The 18,208-nt window shown below is 40.2% G+C and overlaps 1 protein-coding gene across 1 annotated transcript in view; it reads left to right on the top strand.

The window, feature by feature from the left end:
* Positions 1-11,700, top strand: part of nos1apa (nitric oxide synthase 1 (neuronal) adaptor protein a) — a 95,538-nt gene extending 83,838 nt beyond the window's left edge. Inside the window, exons 11-12 of the mRNA XM_064332007.1 lie at positions 4,288-4,624; positions 6,337-11,700. Of these exons, the coding sequence (XP_064188077.1) occupies positions 4,288-4,624; positions 6,337-6,922 (923 nt within the window). The 3' untranslated portion in view covers positions 6,923-11,700. The remainder of the gene's footprint in view (positions 1-4,287; positions 4,625-6,336) is intronic.
* Positions 11,701-18,208: the final 6,508 nt, after the last annotated feature.

Raw genomic sequence — 18,208 nt, 5'->3', positions numbered from 1 at the left:
AGACCATATAATTTAGCCAGCCTAAAAAATAAACTGTAACAGGCAAGTACAATATTAGTTGCAGTCACTGAGTTTGATTTCCAAGTCCCTGCACTGATCAGAGATGAGGTTCTTTAAGGAGACCCGAAGTAAAGTACAGTAGCTGATGCGGAGTGACAGCTTACGATGATGCAAAAGTATGACATCTCGGGCAGATGGGTAGGATGTCTCTCAGTGCTGCTTCACACCACATATGCCTGTTTCGAGCATAGCTTTGCATGCTAATGGTAGCACCATTAGGAGTGCCTCAAACTTGTGTCTGACACTTTTCTTTTCCACACAAAATTCATATGTTCTGTCATGCTGTCGTTTCACCTCACCACATCTCACCTAAGAGTCAGAGTCCACCAGAAAGCATGCTTCTATTAATTTCTAAGGACTGTTGTCACAAAGCTCAATTTTAAATAATTGCCGAATTGTGTGTGTCGTCATTTGTATGAACTGAACTCACCTCCACAGACATTAATATGAAAACATTGCACATGGAAATATGATGATAACATGATGTTATTCAAGACTTTAAAAAATAATAATTTTAAGAAAGCAAGAACATTGATTTAATGGCACTTAAAGAACCAAGTGCAGTTCAGGTGTGGTAAGCTGTGATGGATTTAATGTGCGAGTGTTTCGTTTTAATTGATGCCAGTTGGCCGTTGGAGCACGGCACTTTGCGCTTGTGAAGCAGACGGTAGCGCAGGATAAGGGGACATTATGCATTTTTACTGTAAGCTTGCTTCAAGTGCTACAACCGCTAATGTGTGCCATTCATCTTGGAGGTTGTTAATAGCACTGAAACACATTTTGATAGTGTAAGCTTTTGTTCCCAAGATGTGTGCAAAACAGCCCTACTGTAATGGAAAAAATATGTCCAAATTATCAGTGGAAGTGTAAGTGCACTTATGTTGCATCTTGTCACAAATCCTGCTTTTGCTGAATAAATTGTTCTTTTCTTAATTCTTTCTCTTTTTCCCTTTTCGAGTTGACACTTTCTCAGCCTGTAACTTTTTTTCTCAGCTACAGCCAAATCAAGTTTTCCTTAGCGATGCAAAACATCCATACTAATGCATGAGGATGTATCAGAGGTTTAGCTGATTAGTACTCAGCTCATTAAGTCAGTCTGCAGTGGCTGCTTTCACCACTCAGGAATGAGGTCATATTGGTTCAGTGTAAGTATCTGGAAATGATGTCTCTGAATTTGTCCAATGAGAGCGCAGCTCTGGCCACAGGCTTCTCACCCACTGGGACTGAATGGGAGTAGTAGGCCTTAAATTACCCCCATGTCAGACATGCTACTCCCTTGTGAGTTTTGTGGCTGCCCTTCCGCAGCTGTTTTGATGGTATTCTCTGAGGTCATGCTTTGTATGTTTACTTTGAAGTCCTGTGGCGAAGGAGGAAATTACTTCATGCAGAAATAACAATGAAATTTTCTGACGCAGACAAATCTTCAGCACTAGGTTTTTAGACATGGGAGGTTTACTTATATTTTTATTATCTAAATTATTTAAGCATAATGTGTACTTTTCCAATTATTTTAACAAGAACACATGGTCTGAAAGAGGATTATTTATTTATTTATTTATCTATTTTTAATAAGCCTGCAACATCAGGCTTGCTTGCCTGTGTGTGATCATTGATCAGCTGACCTGAGAGCCCTAGTCATTACTGTGCTAACATGAGCAACTCAACATACTGTAGTAGCGGTTGTCCAGTACAAAATGGCACAAGAGGAACAATATTGTGGGTGGTATGATTGATATGCCCCATGAGTGCACTTGTTTGCCAGACCGTAACCCGTCTATAAATGGCACTCGAATCATGCACATTGTCCCTGATATGAGGACCGCACCATCACTTCTAGCATTTGCCAGACACACAAAATTAAACCATTTTCATGAATGGTTTAATTTTGAAAATTTAAATATGATATTGGGGGAGAGGGAAGGCAGAGAGGCAGAAGAGATCAATTTTTGTCCATGTGAGGACTGAAGTTTCTCAGTGAGAAGATCCGTCTTGGAATCCCCACCTTTAATAGGCATGTGCCTATTTGATTTACTGCCTGCACATCAGTCATTATTACTGTCAGTCCAGTACAACTTCCCCTTGCTCAGAAACTTCAGTGGCCATTGGTGATGGTAAGTAATCACTGGAATTGTCGATAATGCCAGATGAATGCTGTCTGTGTACATTTCAGTGCTTGTCTTTCTGCCACTTTCTCGTTGCAATTTTCTCATGCTGGGGAATCAAATATTTGCTGAGAATTACCCAGCCGTATTCAGACAAATATTTATGGAGCATTAGACGTATCATCACTTTCAACTTGCTCCTGTCTATCTTTGTGCAGATTGTGGTCCATGCTGCTAAAAGCATGTCTGTCGTAAAGGTCTGTCTGTCATTTTGACAGGCTAGTGAAAACATGTTCTCCTATCGGGTCTCTGGCAAGCAAACTTGATTTGTTTACATCTGTGTTCTAAGCTTTCATATTGTCTTTGAAAATGTAAAAAATTGCTTTCGGTCTATGGACTGATCTGAGAGCTTATGTTTGAGTTTTTCCATGTGTGTATTTTTGGACACTTCCCTACTCCAGCCATGTTTATTGAAGAACCTACAATGACAAATTTAATTATTTTGCACATTTGGAACACAAGAGTATATATTTTTTTGTTTTTAATACAATTATGTTTAAAATTGTTGGATTGTTGGTACTGTGTGGTGTATGTATTCTAGGGTTTCTGCTTATACATTATGTGAACAGCTCTTATGCATCCTTTTATTAGGATCTGATGTCCCACATCACAGTTCTGTTCCCCAGCTCTCCCCCATCAATGATATGTCTACAAATCATTTTTTTCCAGCTATACCACTAATGCAGTGGCTGGTGTAGAGGTGAATATACACTAACACATTTCTGGTGTAATTTAAGAGACTTATGACCCTCCCCTGCTCTCCTGCTTTTTTGTCATGGAGGAAAAACTAGTCAAGATCACAAGAAAAATATGATGTAAGAATGAGACAAGTGATTTAGTACACTGGTGCTGAGCTTGAGGATTTCATAAGCAAAAGCGCATTCGGCAAGCTTATTGTAGCAATGCTCAAAGGGGCAGATTCACAGAGGAGTCCTATGTACACTAATCAAAGCGCAAACAAGCTGACACAGAAACGGCGTGAACCGGGCCTCACTGAAGTAAATAATCTGCTTTGCTCCTTATATTTTGCCTGTTGCCTGAAATTGTCTCTTGTTCTGCAAATAATAACTGCTATATTTCATGTGGATCTGTGTAAGCGAAATGGCTTCATTAACTTTGTCATTCATGAGAAAATGTGTTTTTTATGTCTTGCCTAAATGCTTTCCGAGAAATAATTTTGTCCATGAGGTAAGAGCTTTTCAGTAATTGTCTAATTGTCTGGCTGCTGTGTATTGTCATTTGCATTAAAAAATGAGTACATAGTGTTCATAATAAGGTTGTAATATTTGTCAAATTTGGTTTGCATGTGTGTTTGTTGTTTGGTTTATGAACTGCAGTCTTTCTTTTGCACCTGTACTGCGTGACAGTAGATGAAAATGTCCTTCTATTGTCTTGAATATATGCGTATTAAACACGGACTGTAACACCCTTTAAAGGAATACTTCACTTTTCACTAACGCAAGTAATTTTGCGGAGCTTTCCCCATTATATTTGCATATCATGAATATTAGCAACATCAGTTGTCCTTGCTGACCATTAACAGCACGGTTGTCCAGCTCCCTATTCACTCTCATTCAGGACCTTGCCTGTATATAATAGTTTTAAAGCTGAACTTAACTAGGGAGCTTAACTGATTGATAAAAGGTCCTGGTTTTTTTTGTTTGTTTTTTTGAGCTGGTGATCTATTTTCAAGTTTTGGTTAGCTATAAATAGAGGAACTATTTTCAGGTTGGCTACTTCATTTTCTTTTATAAGGCTATATGATGTCACAAATACATCAGATATTGACAAAACAGAGACCTTTTGACATTGATACTCTCTTTTATTGATGTTTTCCTTTGTAGTTAGTTTGTGCTTTAAAACTATGAATTTAGGTGAGGTCCCAAAAATGAATGGGAGTGAATGTTGCTGATGTTGCTAGTATTCATGTCATGCAAATACAATGGGGCAAGCTCCACAAATTTACTTGTGTTATACCAAAGCGGAATGTCCCTTATATCCCTAATTTCTTCTGTGTAACCCAAACATTCAGACTTTTTAATGCCTCTCCGTCTGTCCTTTGCAGTTGATCAGAGCATGTTTGAGAATTCCAATGCCGCGTACCAGACCAAGCTCCAAACGGCCAAGTCGGCCCCGGCCCTGAACCGGCGCTCGTTTGGCAACGCCTCGGGTCCGAGCGGCTCCGCAGACGGCCCTGGCGCCGGTGGCCTTAAGACCGGCAGCAGTCAGCACCTGAAAAACGCCCTCAACCTGGGCAAGGCCATGGGCGCCCGAGTGAACGACCTTCTGCGGCGGAAGGACCCCAGCAGCCTGGGGGACATCGGAGTGACAGAGGTCAACAAGAACGTGGGGGCCGTGTGGACCTGCATAGAGAGCGGCACCCAGGGCGTCACAGCCAACAGGTAACCACTTAACACCACACCGTAGACTTCACTATACAGACAGCTGGTGCCCATGACTCGCATGTATCTTGATAAATTTAAAGCAGATGTTGCTCCTCTTATTGACTGAATTCCCTGAAAATATCATAACCGTAAATGTCTGAAATCCGAAACCAAGGCCAGTCGGTATTGGTTTTTGGACAAACCCTAGGTTTGACTAGCAGAACATAAAACAAGATGAGCTGGGTTATATTCTCCTGTGTTTAAATTCTTTTTTTTTTTTTTTTACTGACAGTAGTTTTTTCTGAGATAAAATGTGGCGCCATGTCATGGTTCAGCAATCTATTTATTTTTGAAAGCCTGGTGGTTCAGACCCTGGTTTTGCCCCGCCCTCTTAGGTCATCATCGTGTCAGTCATCTGATGAGTTGTTCACCCTTGCTGACTAACTGCACGTAGTGTTGAATTTAACAACTCTGTGCTCCCAAAATTTCCCATGGAGCTTTTCACAATGTTTTTACAAACATCAGTGCTTCAGAAATGTGCTTCAGATAAAAGACATGACTACCTTCCTATAGATCTATTTTTAATAGACTGATTTGCTGTGACTGGAATTGTTGGGGTACCACACAAAGAAAAAGCATTTGTTCACATGATTTTTTTTCAGTCACAAAAGGTGTGTGTGTGTGTGTGTGTGTGTGTGTGTGTGTGTGTGTGTAATATATATATATATATATATATATATGTATTTACCTATGATTTATGGGAAAAAATCTGAAAGTTTTTTTTTTTTGCTATGCAGCTCAAGTCTCCCTTGGTAACCATATTACTCAGCTTCCTTCCTGTCAAGAAAATGAATCACTATCAGCCTTTTCAGCAATTATGAACATGTCATAAATTTCAGGCACTTTTGCTGAGACTTGCCTTTTGCGACAGAGGCAGTTTTATATAAGGTCATCAGAGTTGCAATGAAAGTATAACAATTATGGAGGGTGAGAGAAAATGTGACCGTTAACATAGCTATTTGTTTACCATCTGTACTTCATACAATACATTTTGATTGTTGGCTAAAATTATCGGCCAGTCATAGCCAGGGTTGTAGGTAAGGTGGGAGCTCTAATGATGTCTGTGTTATATTTCATATTTCAGAAGTGCTCTAAGAAAAGTATAATGCTTCAAAACATTTCCTTTCACATAATAGGTTCACACTGATTTACATTCCGATCAGTTATTCACACTGATTTACATTCAGATCAGTTATTCAAATTGCATTCCTTCCTCATTTCTCACTGAATGCAAGTGAATCTCCTGACCCTCCACGTCTTCCCAATCTTGTCTGCAGACACGTTTCACACCTGCCCTTTATGTCTGTCTTTAATGGTTTGGGATGGTTGTTAATGTGAAATTTAATGTCCTGTCATAAACAAAGCTTGGCAGTCTAAACGTTCTCTGTTTTCCTGTCTGGGCATAGTTGTACAACAAAAAAGCAGAATATTAAATAGGAAAGGTGTAAAACTTTCCATCTCTTTGATTTTAATGTTAGAGCTCAGAGGACTTTTGAAGACCTATTGCTTTCCCTTGACCTCACCATTAAAGTGTTTTTGTATCGGTACTAGTGTCACATAGTTTTTTTCTTTTTCAGATTTTGTAAATTGCCTCATTTGAAGGCAGTGGGAAAGGTTATTTTCCTCATTACCCTCCTTTAAATGTTCTCCCTCTCTTTTCGTGAATGCAGTCACGTCACGCTCGATTCCTTCCCTCGACTGGACCCTCCCCCTCCCACCAACAAGAAGCGCCTTCCACGTGCCCTGAAAACCACCCAAGACATGATGATTTCCTCCGACCCCGTGGTGGCTACCCCAGAGGCCTCCGACTCCTGTGCGTCCTCACCCGTCAAACCTCCCCTCGTCCAGACGGACAAGCCCAAGCAGCGGCCCCCAGAGGAGGAAGAGGACGCGAGGAAGGAGCCGGAGAGATGCTCCGGGTCGACCCCCCCTCTCGACCGCGCGGCCGCGGGTGCAGTGGAGCCGGAGGCCGTGGGCCCGGAGGGGCCAGAGGAGAAGAACGAGGTGGACCCGTCTCAGCTCCTGCACTCCGTGCCTGACCTCATCCACAAGGACACCCTGGACCCCAGGCAGAAGCTCGGAGGCCCGGAGACCCGGATGGCCTCCACCCCCTGCCCAGGGAAGCCCGACATCCGCATCAGCATGGGCGAGGACGACCTCCAGGACAGCGGCTCGGTGGACTCGGGCATGCCACGGCAGCGATCCTCCAGTGTGGACAACGAGGAGCCACACCCAGACCTGCTGTCCTTTGAGTAGCTGCTCTGACCTCACCCTCTCCCTGATCTTCTGCTGCGCAGTGACTGGGGAGCTGGGAAGAGGCTGCATTTCACTGGCTGCATCAGGATGATTTTGGGTGTGTCTGCTTGAACAGAAACTTCATCAAACCATCCGTTTTCATCCACAGTGGAGTGAATGCTTATGGGAGTGTCTTCAGGAGACAGACCAAAGTTGCTCATTTTCATTTCAGCAGTGCACAGCCTTATGCAATACCCAAATATTGATGTTCTCACATCATAAATTATTACATTTTATTCCTTATAGTGTATATATTTTTAAAGAAATATTTAAGAATTGATGTTTCACATCAATAAAGGTTTTCTCAGATAGATTCAAGTCTAGTACATGACTAATGCTGGACTCTACATACCCCTCCGAAAATAATCTGCTGCTTGTTTGTAATAATGAAAGACCTGAAAACCAAAGCATGGACCATTCATTCTGTTTTATTGTGATGCTGCAGGGATAGGCTGATTATATGGCTGTGTGTTATACCACAATGGTCAACAGATTGCTGGTATATTCAAAAAAGCACTGGAACCTTTTGCAAGGCATATATTTTTATTGAAGATTTTGGTTAATAGACAACACATACAGTATGATAGGTAGGTCAGATATTTATCATAGTTCTGTCATTAAGCATTCCAGCTTGGCAGAGTTTTGTAAAACAAAAGCAGTGCTTTTACACATGCTTATATAACCTAATGGACAGGGCCCACAGGGGGCCACATTATTAAGCTCTGATCACACTGGGGCTACGGGTCAGCTGGTATGATGAAAATGTAGGGCCAAAGGATGAGAAAGGAAGGAGAGAGAGAGAGAATGTGTGTTTGAGTAAAGCAAAAAAAAATTGATACGTGACCAGATAATGCATACCAGCACCACTGAGACAACATTAAAAAACTCCTCAATGTAAGAGAGCAAGCTCTTGTCTAATGATATGTTTTCAAAAGCTACTGAAATGTACATGACTGGTACAGTATAAATGGAAAAATATAATGTAATATCTTACAACTGGAATAATTTAGAAAACTGTATAAACAAATCTGTGTTGCCTGGATAACCCAGTTACTTTTATTGTTTTTTCTTTGCATTAACTGTCAGTTCCACCAGCCCGTAAGTATAGATTTTATTAATGAGTATTTTACATGAACAAGCAGCGTCTGAAATGCATCCAACCATGAACAGGCATTTGTGTCATTCTGTCTCTTGGTGCAGGGTTTTCTGCCCAGCAAAGAATGTCTTGAAAATGAGGAACTGGAAGTTATAAGAGTTCAGTATGTCAACACAAATCAACAGACCTGCAGCTTTAAGTCTGTGTTGGTGCTAGGATCTTGGATGCTTTTCTAAAGTGATATTTACAAGGCTTAGAGTGAACAGTGGCAAATAAGACAACGTGTTGCTATACTGTCCGTGTTTTACACTAACATTATCTTGCTATGTTTTATGTAGTTTTTGGATGATTAATGCATCATGTATACTTAAGAAGAACAGGGAGTAATTTTATTCTTACAAAGCATTTATGGAATCAGTGTAGTTTTGTCAGTTGCTAGCAGATGAAAATGCAATATGCAATTTTAATATGAGATAAATTTAGCTACAATGATGATGTCGGTATATGGTAATTTAAAATGCGAGAACAAAAAAGGAGGACATAAAAACACATACTTCCATGTGTGCTATTATATGTGAATATCCAATATCTGTAATATATAACTGAACCGTAATCATTTTTCAAATGTGGGAAATTCAGAAATACATTGTTTTGCCTAGGAGAAATAATTTGTTTGCATATATCTGTGTTTTAGGGCACATTTTAGTTTTAGAATTTAATGAAAATGTCTGTTTTAATTTTTTTTTTTTTATTCAGAATGGAAACCAAACACAAAAAGGTATTGTTTGCCATCATGGTAGATATAAATGTGATATAAATGTATGAATTACAAGATTGTATCATTATTTGTTAAGCTTTGTAAATTTAATGTTAATGGGTCTATATAATTTCAAAAACCATGTACTAAATGAAGGAAAAGGTCATTTAATCAGATGAATGAAGTCTACTGCAATGCTGAAGACATGTGGACCATTGATTTATTGCGGTTTCATTTTTACTCAAACTTGCTGTATTCTTCAAATGCCGAGTTGCAAATATTTCAGTATGCATTGAGAAATATGGGCTCTATTTTGGATGCTTACCTATGTATTAATACATCAATCTCCTTGACATTGTTTTAGTGACAAATTAGTCACTTTAAGCTTTCTGTCGTGTGTGTATATATGAATGTGCATGTGTGTGTGTATGTACACACTTGCACACGCACACAATCATACATATATACACTTTGCCTTGAGAAAGCCGCTTGAACTATTTCACATTTTGTCCTGTTCCTCCTTAAATTTTCTAAATATTTTCCCCTTCACCAACACATAAATTCAACAAATTGATCATGCAAAAAAAAATTTTAATTAATATAATATCCCTCCCCCAGTCATTAGCTTTGACAACTGTAGCTCTGAGACTTCTCGAGGATATCTGGGTAAGCTTTACACATTTAGGTTTAGGAATTTTTGCCCATTCCTCTATGGAAATTTGCTCCAAATGTTCAATGGGCTTTAAGTCTGGGCTTTGACTTGGGCATTTAAAAAATACTGACCTTCTTGTTAAGCTATTCCTTTGTAGTTGTTGCCAGGCTTTGGATCATTGTCCAGAGGGAACATTAGTCTTCACCCTAAACTAAGATCTCTTGCGGATTAAAAAAATGTTTCTCTTCACAGATTTGCCTGTATATGGCTCCATCCATCTTGTCCTTGATGGCAGCAAGCTTGTCCTGTCCCTCCTGCTGGAAAGTAGCCATAGCATGATGCTGCCACCAGCATGCTTAACAGTAGGGATGGTGTTACCTGGGTGATAGGCTGTGTTTGGTTTGTGCCAAAAATCGCTTTGCTTTCAGGCTGCTTTGATTTTAGTCTAGTCACTCTCTGAGGCTGAATCTGCAGACCTGAAGATCTTGTTGATCTTTGGACAGTTTTTCCCACTTCAACCAATTTTATTTGTTTTATTTATGTAACCTTTATTTACCCAGGGTAGGTTCGCTGAGCACGGATGCTCATTTGCAGGAACGCCCTGCTTCACACTCATACACATTCACACCTGGGAGCCGCCCAGTACAACCACAATCTTCTATTGTTGACCACTGAGCAGCCCCACTGGAGGGAGAGAACATTTTTTTAGCCAATTAAATCAGGGGATGATTAGGTGGCAAGTTTTTGCGAGAGCCAGATCTGGGATTTTTAGCCAGGACACCGGGGAACCCCCTACTCTTTGCGAATAGTGTCATGGGATCTTTAATGACCACAGTGAGTCAGGACCTCAGTTTAACGTCTCATCTGAAAGACAGCATCTCCTACAGCACAGTGTCCCCGTCACTGCACTGGGGCATTGGGGTTTATTTGACCAGAGGGAAGATTGCCCCCTGCTGGCCCACCAACACCACTTCCAGCAGCAACTCAGTATTCCCTGGTGGTCTCCCATTCAAGTACTAACCAAGCCCACACCTGCTTAGCTTCAGCCAGTCGGCAGGAGCAGAGTGCATGGTGGTATGGCTGCTGGCAAATGAACTAAACACTCAATGAACTAAACATTCTCACACAATCTGTGGTATGAGAATGAATGGAGAAAAGTGCAATTCTTAGTTTACTTTCATTTCAATATATACAGACAAAATCAAGCTCCTGTGAATTGACAAGAAACATTATTAGCTTCGTGGTTATTTCGACCATTTCACTGGCAGCTTTCCTGTCTATTTTAGGCATATCCTCCATTTCATTTTCCCCTCTACATAACCATAGCAACTAATGACTCACATTGATCACTGCCAGCAAGACATCCTGTTTAGGTTGTGCCTTCAAATCCTAATACTGTAGAATGTTGCAGTATGCTGTTTCGTACATGTTTCTTGTTTTTTGATGTACATGGATTTTCATGCTTGGGTCAACCATGGGTCCTTCCAGACTATCTGCATATCATTTAAACAATGGGCCTCTCTTTTTTCCTCCTTCAATAAGATTGCTGGCAAAAGAAAAAGATCCAGGCATGTCAAAAGCAGCCTGACCTAGACATGTCAATGCATTTCATTGTATTAGATGCAGCCTTTACGGAGTGCTGCATCAGAGTGCTCATATTCAAGCACATCCAATGTTCTACGCGCACACATCTCTCCTTCAATTGGTGTAATATTAACATGGGAATGGGACTACAGCTGGAATGAATCCAAGACTTGCAGTCGATTCTGTACCTATATAGGTGTATTGTCTGATCTGGCCATTTTTTCCTTTTTTCATATCCATGTAAGTATTTCAGGGAGAGAAGTAAAGATCTCCTTTGGAAGGTAACAAGTTTGTCTTCTGCGTCCAGGGGCTGTCCTATAAGAACTTATTTGATGTTCTTGTGCATACCTCCTTTACATGATCCAGACTGAGTCTGCTGCATTGTAGGTCTTCTTAATTAGAATTATGCATTTTAAATTATTTCAGATACCACTGTATTAGCATCTCTGACATTTCTGTGCACACGATGGAATGATGAATGTATAAATCAGATTTATTTGCCGTATCACCACATGGATCCAGTTTGTAAACAGGAATCAGTTCTGTGTTCCACTTGAGATTCACTGCCTTGTAGTTAATAATTTAAATACATATGAAGTGCTTCTGGAATAGGACTTGTCTGATCATGTATAATAAACATGACAAACACATTTCAGATCTGCTTTTCTGATTTTTGAGCTTACTGCATGGAGAATCTTTGATTCTTTGCTTTTTTGTAATTTCATGTACAGTACAATTGTATTTTGAAAAATACCAGATAATGCACCTCAGTTGAGGTTGATTTCATTGTTATAAACGTTACTGTTTTTATAGGTCAGTCACACTATGAAATTCATACTCAAACACATTTTATTCTGATGTTGGGCTTAATCGTGATTTCAACAGAGACATTTCAGATGGAGATATTTTCACATTGCTTTAACAGAAAAAAAAAATGGAATCACATTAAGTAAATGAGTTGGAAAATCTTTCCATTTACTTGAATTAGTCATCTCCATGAGAGCGGTGGGGGAGGTGCTAATCCAGCAGTGGAAAGGCAAGTTTGTTCAAATTGTAACCGTTGTTATTTACTTTAATTCACATTTAAACTAGTTAGTTTGCACTGTCCTGAACTATCATCTCAACAAAATACTGAAGTACTAAGTTCAAACTTTCATTTTTTGAGAATAATTCCCATTCAGAAATATTGAATACACATTATAGTCACATAAAATCACCACTAATTGAAATATAGCTTTTGCCATTATATCCCAAGAATATACTGTTGAAAATAAATTTTGTGATTATAAAATCTGTCTATGCAAAGCCAGAAAGTTCAGTTCAGGGATATGAATATCTTTCATTGTCTATTTATTCCTGTTTTTCATTTGTCATCAATATTTATATCAAATATTATCAATTACTCCTCTTCTAAAAAATAAAGAATAACCATTTTTACCGATTCAGACAGAAACAAGTTTAAACAAGAGTGGCACGTGGAAAAACAATCAGTCGGAAGATATCTGCATCCTCTGGTCTGATTTAACAAGCTCTCGCAGGTCCAGAAGTCTGTGTATTAACACAGTGCTGTACTTCTAGCAGCTATAGATGTCTCTTTTGTTCTCCTCCCCTAGTAGTAGAGGGGATTTGACCTCAGTTCAGGAGTGCTGTATTGGTTTGGCCTGATTCTGCATGCAATGCAGGCCTGGACCCCATTCATAATTCAAGGCCTTGTCTGGGGATAGGGATTCTCTAATTGGGTACCAGAGCAGTATTCACATTGTTCATGATGAATATTCAGCAATGGGCTCACAAATTTACTGTCAGTTGTGTTCACTGGCTTTGGGGTCAGTAAAAACAGCTTGTTTGTCAAATAAAAAGACAGCAGTGCCATGTAGTGATCAATGAGCAGGTACACGAGGTTCAAAACTGAAATGTGGCTGTTGGGGCCATAAGCCAATGTAATGAGGTAATGACCCATGACCCCTTTTATCTGTGTCTTCCTTTAGAACTGTTTTGACTGTGGCAGGACTGGTGAGATGCTTAAATGTACTTGAGGCCATTTATTTTGATTTACATCACAGGAATGGCTGTTAGCATTTTCACCTTGATGCAGTCACACTGCCACACGTTTGTGGAGGGTGATAAAACCCAAGCAGACGTGCCTGTCAGGTCAGTGTCTGCTGGGCTTGCACTAAGACAACTGAGGTGACCTATGAATTTCAATTACAGAGAACCTTGGATGGCCCAGTTCCATGTCAACCCACCTCAATGGCCGTGGTGTAGACAAATGGGCCCTACCTCACTTTCATATCAGAGACAGAGACAGCAGGCATCACATCTAACCGTCTTGTGAAACTTGGACGCTAACAGAGGTAGGCACGTTCATCCATAACCTTCTACGGGGAACAGTCAAGGTTTGGTCCCATAAGCCAGAGAGCAGTCCCTAGTCTACAGTATATACTTAATTAAATGACTTGCAGATTTAGTCAAGAGCATGTCCAAATTCAAATCAGTAATAATTAAACCTCTGGAGTACTAAAAGTGAGAAAGGATTAGAGAAATTGCGGGAATTCATTGAGATTCATCATCCTTTTTAATCAAGAGGACTGTGAATAAGGGCAAGCGCTTGCTTCCCCTGCTCTTATTGGGTGTCAGGTCCAGGGGGGGCTAATGACAGAGAGCCCTGTGTTGGGTTTGTGAGTGCTCCCCTGAGGGTATGTATGAGACGGGGATTGTTCGTCTGACAGGGCTCTGGGCAGTGGAAGCGGAGAGCGTGACAGACGCTCCAGGAGACCAGATCCCAGCTCTATTTTTACCGTCCCTTTTATTACTGCCACAATGAAAATGCCATGCGTAGAGATCCCTGAAATATTGCAACAGGAGAGAGGCGCTCCCGAGGCACTTTCTGGTCGAGATGCAGGCTTGGCCTTCGTGTTAAAGTGCTCGAGCCCTGCGTCGCAGCTTTTATGAGACGGCTGTATTAATACCTCAAGGGCAATCACACATTTTTATACACTTTCACCATTGTATCTCAGAGTTTTTATAGAAATCCTAAGCTATTATGGAGACAGTGCTGTATGTTCAAACAGACCTTGCCACCATGACTCACAAAGTTGTTCCAAAAGAGAAATGGAATTGCAACTTTGATGGCAAGGACCATTTGGGAAATTACAAAAGGTAAAATACATCGTAAAATGTGTGCGCTCAAATTTCATATTGAGCCTCACCTACGATGTTACACTCAAGGCAATTTACACAGAATACGTTTTATGTAACCTTTTTATGTCTGACTACCAATAACAGCTGGCAGTCATGCCTACAGCCTTGCCAAAGTCAAAACCATTTGTATGAGATTCTACTGAGCAATGATCTCACTGGGAGACAGTCATGACTCATTGTACAGGCGTACCTGTCCTCCACCCCTGGAGGAACAAGGTGAAGTCAGACGTAGTAATTCCAGGGAAAATCCAGAAGCAGTTATGCCACAGATGAGGTAACGTAAATGTTGCACGTAGCACAAGGTGAGTCACTCCCACAGCCTGTCTGGGGGGAAAAGTACACTCAGCTGTTCAGGCTCAGCTGTGGCACTTGCCCTCTCCTCTAAGCTCATGCTGAGGCAAACACCAATGACCAACTTCAGGGAGGAAAAGGTGACAGATACAGCAACTAAGATCCCAGGTGTAAGGAAGAATTCAACTCCTCTGACAGACTCCATCAGTTTCATTCACAAGGGTTTGCAGTTGATAAACATCTCATATTATGAAAAAAAAAATCAGCATAACGCTGAACTTCTACATGACCAAATGAATTGTGTCAAACCCACATTAATCAGGCATGACAATGAGTAACAGGAGACTGCTGAACTGCTGGAGATGCCTTAGGACAACCCGCTTCCCTTTCTCACCTCATGGTCATGATGACCACACAAGTGAGACTCAGACAAGGGCTCCTTTATCCGACATGTGAGCTGTGACCCCTGTGAACTTGGACTGAAGCAGAGCTATTCACTATTACTGAGAACGGACAAAACAGAACACTGGAATGCTCCCATTAAGGGGGCGTCCTCAGTCCATAGCACAGCGACACTGTTAAGCCCTCAAAATACCACGGCCACCCCCTTCCCTTTTCCTTAACATCCCTCCATGCCCCCTACCAAGGCCAGAAAAGAAGCCTTCTCTTGTCATTTCTGGCAGTATTTCAAACACTGATAAGATCAGAAGATTCTTAGACATCTTGGGTAAGATTACACTATTTAGAAGTTCTTTAAGCCCGATAAAATAATGCAGTTTATTCACTGAAAACATTTTTACATGATATGACCCCCTCCTCCTGTTTGATATGAAAGCTTGTATTTTTGGAAAGACTTCAGACACTACACACTGAAGAGAAGATAATCTACTGGCATACAAAGGAAGGTGGAATAACAGGCTTTGGTATACCAATGACATACAGTTAAATGCAAAATTGTTGGGACACCATTTTGTTGTTTTGGCTCTGTACTCTGTAAATTGGAATTGAAATAAAGCAATTAATATATGCAGACTGTCAGCTTTAATTTACATCCATATCAGGTGATCCATGTTTTAGGAATTACATTTATACATACTGACCCATTTTAGGGGAGCAATTGAAGACAATTGACTTCTCAGCTGTTTCTTGGCCAACTGTATGTTTTGCATCATTAATTCATGCACAAGAAAGCTAACAAATAAAAGATCTAGTGTTGGAATATATATTTGGAATCTGCTGCTGTTGTCTCACAACGCAAGGACCAAATAATTCAGGTATAGCAGGCCATCATTAAGCTGAAAAATCTGAATAGATTGACCAGAGGCATAGCAAGAACATTAGGTGTTTCAAAATCAACATTTTGGTATATTGCTAGGAAGCAATAATACGCTGGTGAGCAATAGCAAACAACCTGCTAGACTAGGGAAGACCACTGTAGTGGATGACCGAAGAATGCTTTCAACTGTGAAGAAAAAAAACCCCTTTTAAACTGTCAGACAGATCAAGAACTCTCTCCTGGATGTATGCATAGATGTGTCAAAGACTATCATAGAGAGAAGTCTACACTTGCATAACTTCAGAGGGTTCAGCGCAAGCCACTAGCCTCAAGAACAGAACAGCCAGGTTAGTGTTTGCTAAACAGTACATTAAACTGTAGAGTTGTGGAACAAAGCGTCATGGGCATATGATATTAATTGTATCCTGCACCAAAGTGATGGAAAGAGGAAAGTGTGGAGAAATAAAGGAAGTGCTGATGAATCAAAGCCGCGCCCCTCATCTGAGAAACATGGCAGCGGAAGTGTTATGGCTTGGGCATGTATGGCTGCCTCTGGAACTGGCTCAGTTGTATTTATTGATGATGTGACTGCTGATGACATTGTACAGTAACATCTAATCAGATCCAACCAAATGCCTCAACACTCATTGGAGAGTGCACCAGGACAGCGACTCCAAACATACTGCTAACGCAACAAAGGAGTTTTTTAGGGCCAAAAAGTGGAATGTTTTGGACTCTTCTGAACCAACTGTGTCTCATTTGACAAAGACAAGACTGAAGGCAAAATTCCCCAGAAACAAGCAGGACCTGAAGACAGCTGCATTACAGGCCTGGCAGAGCATCACTAGGGAAGATGCCCAGCGTCTGGTGATGCATATGGGTCATAGACTTCAGGCAGCCATCACATACAAAGGATTTGCAACCAACCACTAAATATAATGACTTCTGCTCTCATAAAATCGGAACAATCTGCACCTTAACTTAACATTCATTGTTGTATTTCAAATGCAATGTGCTGGAGTACAGAGCCAAAACAAAAACTATTACTGTCCCAAAACATTTGCTTTTAACTGTACATTATATTCCTGATGCAAACCAACCCTTTATTTTTATATTAGCTGATTACATACCTTGATTTATAGGCACTAAGAATTCCTTGTAGCAATGCAGTTTGAATTGATTGTCGAGAAAGATCACAAATATACTGCATGCGACTCACAGACATCGACTTGCTGCAGAATGAGATCGCCCTCTAGCGACATTAATGTTGTATTACATCTTGTTTTGTTCCTAAGGACCTGACTGGTCTTCACAGATCATTGATGTGATGAAGAAGTACTAAGAATCTGATCAATTTGTGAAAAAATGTATTTGAATGAGCAACTGTAATGAAGCTTCTGCTGAAGTTATTTAATAAGATACAACAGCAAAGGCTGGAAAAGAGACAAAAGTCAATAGTGTACATTTAGACATGCTGCATTGCTCTTTAAAGAACAGTTATGAATATAGATAGTCTACTTAATTTCACAGATCCCAGTGCAAGAACTTTTATGCAAGTCCTTAATGGTAGGTCAATGCCTTACAGCACCCCGCTTGGACTTCAGTAGTTGTAATACGATGTCCGTCATCACAAAGGGAAAGAAATCATATCATGGAATGAACCAACAATTTACTATTTTGTGCTGTTAACTTGATAATCCTTTATGCTCAATTTCTGAGGTATTAGTCTTAGAAAGACCACTCATCAAATTTTTTAATTTTTGACAGGATCCTTTTTCACATCAGTATGAACAGTTTTGGTACTTTATTGGTACTTTCTTATGTCTGTCAGAACCCTTCCACTTCCCATGAACTCAGATGATTTGTGTTTTTCTGTAATGTATGAGACTGTGTCAATGCTACGTTTTACAGCTATAGGTTTCCAAATGGAAATGAAGATTTTGTTTGAATGTGGAATTTAAGACTACGTATTTCCTTTAAAAGACAACTTGTTTGAAGATGAAGGCCTCTTCCCAATTAATCAGTTTAATGATTGAAATGCTTTAATGTCACATAGGAACATGTCTTTTAGCATTGTTACAATTTCAGTCCAATTAAAATGAATTAAAAGCAGGTGTGTGATGAACAGGAGGCAATTTTGCAAGAAGCAGAGTTGAGGGCTTCTGTGAAAAACATGCAGTTTCTCTTTCTATTATTTGTAATTGGTAAATTATAATTGTCTTCTTTTTTTTGGTAGTACTCCTACATACCTCTCAATGTTCTGTAAGGCAAACAAATGGGCATTGGGCAGCTTTGTCACAAAAGCCCACCCTGGTATTTATATTCTGAATAAGACTGACTTACACAGTCTTACTTTACACAGTATATGGGCACAATCCCACTTAACATAT

This window comes from Anguilla rostrata, chromosome 4 (genome assembly GCF_018555375.3).
Source record: "Anguilla rostrata isolate EN2019 chromosome 4, ASM1855537v3, whole genome shotgun sequence".
Lineage (NCBI taxonomy): Eukaryota > Metazoa > Chordata > Actinopteri > Anguilliformes > Anguillidae > Anguilla > Anguilla rostrata.
This window is presented reverse-complemented; position numbering and strand designations above follow the sequence as displayed.